The 9,957-nt window shown below is 43.5% G+C and overlaps 4 protein-coding genes across 7 annotated transcripts; 2 read left to right on the forward strand and 2 right to left on the reverse strand.

Moving 5' to 3' along the window:
* Positions 1-92: 92 nt before the first annotated feature.
* Positions 93-1,266, reverse strand: LOC6573904. Of its 2 annotated transcripts, none has more exons than XM_001999927.4 (2): positions 698-1,266; positions 93-627 (listed from the first exon to the last, which is right to left on the reverse strand). In XM_001999927.4, exons 1-2 carry the CDS (start codon positions 1,180-1,182, stop codon positions 162-164), a joined length of 951 nt encoding a protein of 316 aa, XP_001999963.2. In that variant the 5' UTR covers positions 1,183-1,266; the 3' UTR covers positions 93-161. The 2 variants fall into 2 exon arrangements, with proteins under 2 accessions (XP_001999963.2, XP_043864285.1); XM_044008350.1 differs by having other exon boundaries at positions 93-644.
* Positions 1,267-1,543: 277 nt separating this feature from the next.
* Positions 1,544-3,291, forward strand: LOC6573905 (saccharopine dehydrogenase-like oxidoreductase). Of its 3 annotated transcripts, none has more exons than XM_015167166.3 (2): positions 1,544-1,688; positions 1,747-3,291. In XM_015167166.3, the coding sequence occupies exon 2, from the start codon at positions 1,865-1,867 to the stop codon at positions 3,158-3,160; it is 1,296 nt and encodes a 431-aa protein (XP_015022652.2). In that variant the 5' UTR covers positions 1,544-1,688; positions 1,747-1,864; the 3' UTR covers positions 3,161-3,291. The 3 variants fall into 3 exon arrangements, with proteins under 3 accessions (XP_015022652.2, XP_015022653.2, XP_001999964.2); XM_015167167.3 differs by having other exon boundaries at positions 1,754-3,291; XM_001999928.4 differs by having other exon boundaries at positions 1,767-3,291.
* An 85-nt stretch (positions 3,292-3,376) lies between these two features.
* On the forward strand, positions 3,377-7,295 carry LOC6573906 (palmitoyltransferase ZDHHC6). Its single transcript, XM_001999929.4, has 5 exons — positions 3,377-3,522; positions 4,488-4,672; positions 5,986-6,067; positions 6,129-6,646; positions 6,709-7,295. Exons 1-5 carry the CDS (start codon positions 3,462-3,464, stop codon positions 7,138-7,140), a joined length of 1,278 nt encoding a protein of 425 aa, XP_001999965.2. The 5' UTR covers positions 3,377-3,461; the 3' UTR covers positions 7,141-7,295.
* Positions 7,296-7,493: 198 nt separating this feature from the next.
* On the reverse strand, positions 7,494-9,465 carry LOC6573907 (xaa-Pro dipeptidase). The gene has a single exon (XM_001999930.4). The coding sequence runs from the start codon at positions 9,171-9,173 to the stop codon at positions 7,713-7,715; it is 1,461 nt and encodes a 486-aa protein (XP_001999966.1). The 5' UTR covers positions 9,174-9,465; the 3' UTR covers positions 7,494-7,712.
* Between the last annotated feature and the right edge of the window lie 492 nt (positions 9,466-9,957).

Here is a 9,957-nt window from a genome sequence, read left to right on the forward strand (position 1 = left end):
ACGTGATGCTTGTAAATGTCTCATACAAATAAGCACGCCGCCAACTTCACTTTGTTTTGAATCTATGAAAATTAAATATCTCTAGGGCGCCATTTTTGATATCTAGTCAAATATATATTACATAAATTAAGAATAACACTACAATTTATAAAATTATACAGTCACGAAGCAGAACTATGTCTGAGATGTAGTTGATACTTTAGCTCTTGATAATTCAACATTGTGGCTCGCAGCCAAGAGTCTTTTACGCAAAACCGTTGAAACGGTTTGCTGTTGCTTAAGTGATTACTATAATACTTATCGTAAATCAATTTAATAATAGCATTTTGTACAGTTATAAAAGGTCGATTCATATCTTTCCACCAATGGCCTAACACTTTGCCTTCGGATGCGCAACACACATCGTCGCTAATCAAATCGCCGTCGTCCCACCAAGGCGGCACACCCGGCACAATTTGGCATTCCTGTAAGCGTTCTTCCTCTTTCTTCTCAAATTCGAACAACACCTCCATATATTTAACACCAACATTGCAGCCGGATCCAGGAGGCAGACTCAATGCTGCTGCAACATCATCCCATTCGTCCACATCAAGAGCTCCGCCTCGCGCTTGAACCAATGCGTATAATCTTAGGAAATAAATTAGCTGTTAATTGAATACCTATTTATGTATACATGTGTCCTAAAATTTGGACATACTTAAACAGATTGACGCTACGCTCTAATATCTTGCATTCGCCTTTGAGGCCACTACGTTTAATAAAATTCTTTTCTTGTTGCTGCGGCGTCGTCCAAAGCCAAAGCGACGCATCCACTTCCGGTTCTTCCACTGACTGTTTCACAGTCTGCTTCGGCTCGGGACTTGATGTCACATTTGACATGAGCGTCTGTGTGACATTCTGTTCATTCTGTTTCTCAGCGAGTGTTAGTGGTGACTGCGCTGGTTGAGTGGTTATCACTTGTAGCTGTGTCTTGACAGATCCTGTATGCTTCTTACTTATGTGACGCATCAAGTTGTGCAGAGATCCAGCGGCATATGTGCAGTGCGGACATGGCTGGCACTGCGATATTGGCACCTTCCCCTTATCATGGTTCCGTTCGTGACGTTCCAAGTTATATGCTCTATTCGTAGTGTAGGTACAGCCTCTTCTGCTGCAATGCAAATGATCTCGCGGATTGTTCATTTGGAGCAAATTCTTATAAATTTATTCTGCTTGCCATGTTTGTACCGTTTGTTGCCAACTATCGCTAAACAAAATAAACAACATATCGATAAAGTTCCGTGACAAATTGTGTTTGATTTGCAGGATGCAAGAAGCGGCGCGAAGCAACAGATTAATATTCGTTTTTATAAAATTATGTTTAAAAAACATGACTATACAATGCAAATTATAAAAAAGAACTACGTAATAATAATTTGATTTCAATTTTTGTAATACCTAGTAAAAAATTAATTTTTATAAATAATAATTTTTTTATTGTTTTATTTACATTCCAGTTGACTATCGAACTGATTCGATTATTCACTTGCCTGATGATCAAATGCGACAAGTGAAAATTACTGTTTTCAGTTTGAAGCGCACGCAACCCCCGCCTTCACTTATAATTGACCACTTAATTGCAACGTAGATATGATTACATACCTACGTGCAAAGTACATTTTCAGAAGTCTATCAATATAGTGAGTTTGGTAAGTTTCTCGTACTTTCGCTGCTGCTTGCTTAAACAATCAATGACAATGATGATAGTTCAAAGTTCTTACTTTTAGCAACCTCCGAGTGCAGAGAATTCTGATAACACACTGTTCCTGCTAGTTGACGCATTTATTTATTTTTTTTTTGACCTTGAAAAAAGAAAAACGAAAAAATGGCCACAGAGCGCTTAGATGTGATCATATTTGGAGCTTCAGGCTTCACAGGTAAATACACGGTCTACGAGGCGGTATCCGTGCTAAAGGACTTGAAATGGGGCATAGCCGGACGCAATCGGGCGAAACTTCAGGAGGTGCTGAAGGAGATGGGCGCCAAGGCCAAAAAGGATCTGTCGCAGACGCCCATTTTTATTGCCGATGTCAACGATGAGGCCTCTTTGCTAAATATGGCCAAGTCCTGTCGCATCGTTGTCAATACCGCGGGTCCATACCGCTTCTTCGGTGAAAATGTGGTTCGTGCCTGCATCAACGCTGGCACCCATCACGTGGATGTTAGTGGCGAGCCACAGTATATGGAAACCATGCAACTGAAGTACAACGAGCTGGCTAAGGAGCGTGGCGTCTATGTGATCAGCGCATGCGGCTTCGATTCCATACCCGCTGATATGGGCATTGTGTTTGTAGAGAAGAATTTCGATGGCGTCGTCAATTCTGTGGAGACGTTTTTGGTCAGTGGAGTCAAGGACGAAAAGAATGCATCTGACAGCAAGGCAGGAATCAACACTGGCACCTGGCAGAGCGCTGTCTATGGGCTGGCCCACGCTGACGAACTGCGTGGCATACGGCAGAAACTTTATCCGGAACGTCTGCCCAAGTTCTTCCCCATTTTGAAGCATCGCCCGTTGATATTCCGTTCCAGAGAAATAAACAAAGTGTGTCTGCCGTTTCCAGGCTCGGATCGCTCGGTGGTGATGCGTTCACAGCGTTTTCTCTATGACACCGAGAAGAAACGTCCGGTACAAATGCACGCCTATATTGGATTCTCTTCATGGCTGGCAGCCATTTTCGTGGCTCTGTTTGCGACCATCTTTGCTCTGATGGCTAAATTTGAGTTCGGACGCACCTTATTGCTCAAGTATCCGAGCTTCTTCTCTGGTGGTTTCGTCTCACCTGAAGGTCCTAGTGAGTCACGAATGGAACGTAGCTACTTCAAGATGACCATGAAAGCGACAGGCTGGCCCAGCTCGCAGCGCTTGGCCGAAAGCACAGATCAGTACACGGAGCCGCCCACAAAAACTCTTATGGTCAGAGTTTCGGGTCCAAATCCTGGCTATGGCTCCACATGTGTTGCCCTGCTTTCAACAGCGGTTACCATTCTCCGGGAAAGCAACAAAATGCCAGGCAACGGCGGTGTACTTCCACCAGGTGCCGCATTTTCAAAGACCAGCCTAATTAGTGAGCTGGAGAAGCATGAGCATGGCATTAAATTTGAAATTCTAGCCAACAAATGAATGCACATTGATTGAAATACTCGCAACATATAGTTTTAACTCTTAACACAATGTTACATTTTATTGTATATAACAATATTAATTGCAAATAAAAATAAAAAATTAATGGCGCATGGGAAACTAAAATTAAATTGAAATAGTTTGCACTCTATTTGAGTTATCGATAGTATCGATGAGTAACTGGAAAATGACTCCCATTTGGCTAGGTGGTAACACTGTCGCTGTTTTTGTTTACTTGTTCGCTTGTAGAGCTCGTCGTCTTATTTCCATTCTGACCGTCAACACAAAAACTAATTAAAACATGAGCGCCGAAATTTCGGGATTTCGACGCTTTTTACACTGGGGTCCAATAACAGCTCTGAGTAAGTATAATTGAACGTTGCAATTTGTATACAGTGACAGCGGGAAATAGATGCTTGGGTGTCGCCGAAGCCGTTGCTTATCAGACCCCAATCAGGATAATCACATTAACAGTTAGAAATTAGTATGTGCGCAAAGTGAAGTGAATGAACTGCTTCAAAAGAGAGCCAACAATTGGCCAATAACAAGTGTAAAACGTTAAGCGCCACCCACGTCCACCCTGACAGCCACTTGGACAAAAGAATTTGTGTGTGTTTTGTCTGCAGCGTAATATCGTGTTTCATATTTCGAGACGGTCAACGCGACGATGGCGCCAGTGCGCCGCCCACCGCCCACAGACGGCCGCACATGGTTAAGTGAAGAACGCCTTACTTAAGGAGTGGCCAGTCATTTAATTCGCGTAAAACGCTGCGCTAATTGCATTTCAGTTGCCGCTTCAATGGAAATATCCTTACAAGCTTTATAAAGAGTTCAGCCAGAAATTGCGTGTGATTTGACTATTTTGGCCATCTGGGCAGACGGTAATATGGCCATAAAGCATCCGGTTCACGGAAAGGGCAACCTTGATATTGAACTGCGATATAATTGTACATAGCTTAATTACTAAATTTCGCGTCGCTTGTTGCTGCTCCGGAGTTGGGGTGAATGTGGATGGATATGCCTATGAGGGAGGTCTGGCTCGTACACTTATGCCAACTCAGTTAAAATACAATTGCCACCCTTGTGTTAACGCTTAATCAAGTCGGGATATAAAAAAGGCAATGTATACAAATAAATGTATTTAATTTCCTTGGCACGCAAAGAACGAACTCAAGTGAATGTTTATATATTATATGTTTGTATGTATGTATGTTTGTCTGTTTATGCATTAAAATATGCAATTAGAAATCTCGTATTACCCGTAACTGCTTAACCATGCATAAGATATTTAATGTGACATTCCCCTATCTCTCCCGATCCATTTCAGGCATCATTAAATGCGTAACTCTGACAACGCTCTACATGAACTCGATGTGGTGGCCACCAAATGAATCGTTTGCAGCGTTTGCCCATCAGGCGCTGTTCCTGCTGCTCTCCACGCTGGCCACATTCAATTACATCATGGCCACGCTGACAGGTCCGGGTCTACTGCCCAAACAATGGCAGCCAAAGGTAACAGCAATACAAACGACAATCCCTCGGAACCCCCTACTCCTGCCAAGCTTGCGCTCCATTAGCCAGCCAAAACGGGGGATAAAACAAAAAGAAACGAACAATAAAACATTTTGTCGTGACATTGGCATGCATGGAAAATGTTTGTCAACTATGGGTCGGTCGCATGTGCTCCACCATGCCAACAGTTAGGGCGTGCCAGCTGCAGGGGCTATTTAATATAATATACTAGACTGCTGTGTGGTGAGCAACTAGCAGGAAATGGCTCGCTTACTCTAATATATCATACTAATTTTCCTATAATTATATTAGACTTGAATATCAAACTAAAATCTATCATTTTGTGATTTAGCAGAACGAGATGCCTTATACACTGAAATGGATTCCTCATAACTGCTTTTGTCAACAGGTTAGCCTCTCCTTCCAGCTGATTGCTGATTTTGTGAACAGGAAAATGTCTGCTGCTAGTTGATATCTAGCTCATCCATGAATCTTTAAGTAAACAAAAAAAAAACTTATCCTGCTAGTTGTTAGCTATCTATTCCATGGATCCCTCACAATAGCTTCTACATTCAGGAAATCAATCAAATCTCCTACCGTAATTAGTAAAACTTTTCCTGCTAGCTGCTGACATGGTCTCTCGCCTGGTCGGCCATTTGTGCCGCGTCACTTCAGTATCGGAAATAATTGTTTAGCACAACAAGAAACTCCGTGTCAGCCACTTGTTCGCATGTACTCTCTGGCCAGGCAATCTGTGACCTGTCAGCTGCAATCGGTCGAGTCATTCATGTTTGAATGCCAGCACACGCATCGGTTGTGCTGCCAAACAAATGGGTCAGCTCAAGTTGACGGCATCGCGTGCTCAACCCTTTATCGCCAACTGCCGCGTAATGCAGCAATTAAACGCTGCAATTGGCTTCAAATACGTCGCTCAAAACTGGACGATAAGCCAATCCGGCCAGACAAATGCTAAGACTGACTGCTGAGCGCTGATTGTTGACTGGTTGACTGCTGACCACCTGGCCGTTGACTGTTTTGGGGCGTTGGCAGTTTTTCGACACTAATAATTTAAGGGCCGTTGCGCCGCTTCAGCCCCCCTCTAATAATTTATGGCCTAAAAGGCTCTCACGCAAACTGAATCGCAGCCGCTACGGAGTCGAGCTCGTAATGCAATTACCCAAATTTGCATAAATGTTTTGTAGACCAGACGCTGGCTGACGCTTGACTTGAGTTGGTTTACCCTAATGAGCTGTGCGCTTTGTGGGCGTTGCTGGCACTATATGTGTATAATATATAATGTAGTTCTTCGCCAGGACCCCAAGGACACGGAATGGCTGCAGTACTGCAAGGAGTGTGAGGGCTACAAGGCGCCACGGTCGCATCACTGTCGCAAATGTGAGTGAAGCCTAATTTAAAACGAGCTGCTAAATCTTTAATAATGCATATTCTTGCACAGGCAATCGATGCGTGAAGAAAATGGATCATCACTGTCCATGGATCAATCATTGTGTTGGCTGGGCCAACCACGCCTACTTCACCTACTTTCTGCTCTTCTCCATACTGGGCAGTCTGCACGGCTCGATAGTGCTCAGCTGTTCGTTTTATCGCGGCATCCACCGCTATTACTACCTGACCCACGGTCAGGCACACTTGGCCAGCGTACAGTTCACGGTGGCCAGCATTGTCATGTGCATTCTGGGCATGGGCCTGGCCATTGGCGTTGTCATTGGGCTGAGCATGCTGCTCTACATACAACTAAAGACAATTGTCACAAATCAGACGGGCATTGAGATTTGGATTGTGGAGAAGGCAATCTATCGACGGTACAAGTCCGAGAACTATGAGCCCTTTGTCTATCCATACGACTTGGGATGGCGGCTTAATCTGCGACAGGTGTTCAACGAAGAGTGCCAAAAACGCGGCGACGGCATCGAATGGCCCGTCGTCCAAGGCTGCGATCAATACACGCTGACCGTGAGTGCTTAACCGATTTCACTCTCTTCAAGTATATCTTATCTAAGCAACTTTCTCCACAGCGCGAGCAACTGGCACAAAAGGAGGAGAAACGTGCGCGGACACGCGTCTACAAATGCATAAGCCCGGTGACGGGCCGCTGGCTGCCGATCTTCTCACAAGGCTGGCGTGTCTGCGTCAATGCGCCCTGCACAGACGAGCCACGCATTCGTCTGCGGCCCGATGACATCATAAAGGTGACGCGCTTCCGACGACACTGGCTGTTCGGCGAGCGTGTACTTAGCGAGCAGGAGCAAGCAGCCGGCTCGGAGAAGAAGTCACAACGGAAGGGCCCCATACGTGGCTGGTTCCCGCGTCGCAGTGTCGTTGCCCTCACCGAAGTACCGGACTCGGAGAGCAGCGATGATATAAAACCTGTCAAATCAACTACTAGCAATGGACACACTCATGGCAAGCAACAGCAACGCAATGGCCACACCAAGAAGTGCATGTAGTTCCCAGAAGCAACTTCAATTACAAAATGCGGATCGACTTGGGAATAGCAATAAAAAATCATTGGAATGACTCGAATTCGTCATGTAACTTCAGGTCTACATTGATAGCTGTTTACATGGTTAGCTTAAAGCCAATAAATTAAAGATTATATATATTCCGCATGAGTTCCATAAGAAACACAAACGTAATGTAATGATTTATATGTATATAATGTAGATCATATATGCATGTGAAATGCCATATAATTAGAATGTTGCTTTAAAATCACCGTAATTTTCAATTTCTGTCCGTATCCTATGTTTCTTTGTCCCCAAATAGATGACTTGACTGTCAATGATTATATTGAAACGAATCAGTTTGTTAGTTTACAATTTATGAAGCGCCTCATGATTCACTGGGCTCAGGGTATAATAATAATATGCATAAGGTAAGTGCAGCAAATTCGTACATTTACATAGTATATGATTATATTTTAATATGTATGTGTATAAAATATATAACATTTATTATTTATTCTTTGAAGACATGCAATTTAATTCCATATCTATATATATATATATATTATACATTCTTATTTGGATGCCATTGTTGCCTCGATTTCCTCCACAGTGCGTGGCACAATCGCAAAGTTCTCGGTGCCCGTCTTGGTGATCAGGACGTCATCCTCGATGCGCACCCCGCCAAAGTTGCGGAAACGTTCGAATACTTCTACATTGATGTATTTACGAATCTGCGGATCAGCAAGTGCTTTATCCATAAGTTGCTTGATGAAATAACAGCCGGGCTCAATGGTAACGTACATGCCCGCCTTAAGGATGCGGGCAAAGCGTAGCTTGCTCAGCCAGGCCTCGCTAGGACGTCTTGGCTCAGTGGGCAGATAGCCACCCACGTCGTGCACATCCAAGCCAATCAGGTGGCCCAAGCCGTGCGGCTGGAATACACCCGATACACCGGCCTCAAGCATTTCATCCACATCGCCAGTAAGCATGCCACCGGCCTTAAGTTGTTCCAGCAGCACCTTGCCCGCTAGCTTGTGCATGTTCACCCATGAGACGCCGTCCCGTGCTGTCTCCATCACAGCGTTGCGTGCGGCTAGCACTGCATTATAGATAAATTTCTGATCCTCTGTAAATTTACCGTTTGCTGGAAAGCTGCACGTGATATCCGCAGCATAGCCACAGTAGTTAGCTCCCATGTCGAAGAGGCACATTTCGCCGTCCTGAATGGGACGGTTATTGGGTGCACCGGCGTGTCCATAGTGCAATATGGCTGAATTGATGCCACTCCCGCAGATGCAGGTGTACGAAGCATGGCGGCAGCCGCCCACCGCATAGGCATGATGCAAGAACAGAGATTCGCCCTCGTATTCCATTCGACCAGGACGAATGAATTGCATCACTTTGATGTGTGCATCTGAGGAGACCTTGGCCACATAGCGCAGAACTTCGATCTCTTCTTTCGACTTGATTACACGACACTCTGAGATTATGGGATAGAGCAGATCACAGTTCGTCACGTATTTATCTTTGCCCGCAAACTCTGGCGGCTGCATCGTGAGACCACTATCGCTGTTGGTGCCACTGAGCGTTAATATCAGCTTGGGTGTGGTCTTTTCCAGATAAGCTTCGAGCTCGTCGACATAATATACCTCATCCACTTCGTACATGGCCTTGAATTCCTCGGGCTTGAGCAGCGCACCCATCCAGGTCTCGTACTCCTCGGGCAAACGTGGGACAAACAGAACCGACGTGGCTTGAGCTGTCTTAACATCGATGCTAACTATACCATAGCAGCCTGGTTCCTTGGCGCCAAACATGTACTGGAAGTAGGACTCCTGCCGGAAGACATAGTCCACATCGGTGTTGTATAGACTCTGATCTTTACCACCCTCGAGTAAAATTATTAATTGACCGGAGCTAAGCTTGAGGCTCTCCTGAGAATTATCTAGAATGGCCTTACAGACTTTGTTTCTATTATTTTTAAACAAAGTCATCGGCACCGCGTGACAGGATCCCATTTGAAAGCAAGCCATTGTTGAATGTTAAGATAATCACAGTCGGAGAGCAACTAGTGTGTTTTCTGATTAGCTAGCCAATATCTATAGCAAATACTTTAGTGCAGCAATAAATAAGAGCTTTATTATCGCTGTTTTATTTCTATTGTTACTTTTTGCTTTGCTGTGTATTGGGAGTGCAGTAATCCCCACAGCAACGATAAGTGTTTGTATGTTTTTGTTTTGTAAGTCTTTCGGTTAATGGAACTACTTGTATTTCTGTTTATTTTTGATTAGGCATTGTTTACTCCCACTGTTAACTTAACAGTTTGCAACAATGTTGTGCTCAGTATGGTGGTAAAACATTAATTTCAATTTATCAGTGTTGCATTATGCTTACATTCGCAAAGAAACTGATTCAATAATACAAGTTTGTGAAACTTAAAGCTTTAAGTATTATTTTTAATTAAATCATAAAATAGCATATAACAGTAGATAACAATGTAAGAACATGATAGCATCGATAGACATGCAATCGATATTGTTGTAAAAGAGATAGAAAGAGATCATAATTAAGCTGTTGACTTCTCATGGTATATCGATATTTAATAAATAAATGCCACAAATAGCATTAGAAATAAATTTATAGAGCTTCGACCAATTGGTATAAATAATCTGTGCCTAAAATAAGAAATATGGTATAGAATTAATTGACTTTTGACTGTTTAAAAAGTACTAATATTAATTGAGTTTTATTAATGAAAAAAAAAAAAACAACAATTTTAGCTGAAACTGGTTCATGTTCACACTGTGATACAACTAA

Source organism: Drosophila mojavensis, unplaced genomic scaffold, assembly GCF_018153725.1.
Source record: "Drosophila mojavensis isolate 15081-1352.22 unplaced genomic scaffold, ASM1815372v1 contig_277, whole genome shotgun sequence".
Classification (NCBI taxonomy): Eukaryota; Metazoa; Arthropoda; class Insecta; order Diptera; family Drosophilidae; genus Drosophila; species Drosophila mojavensis.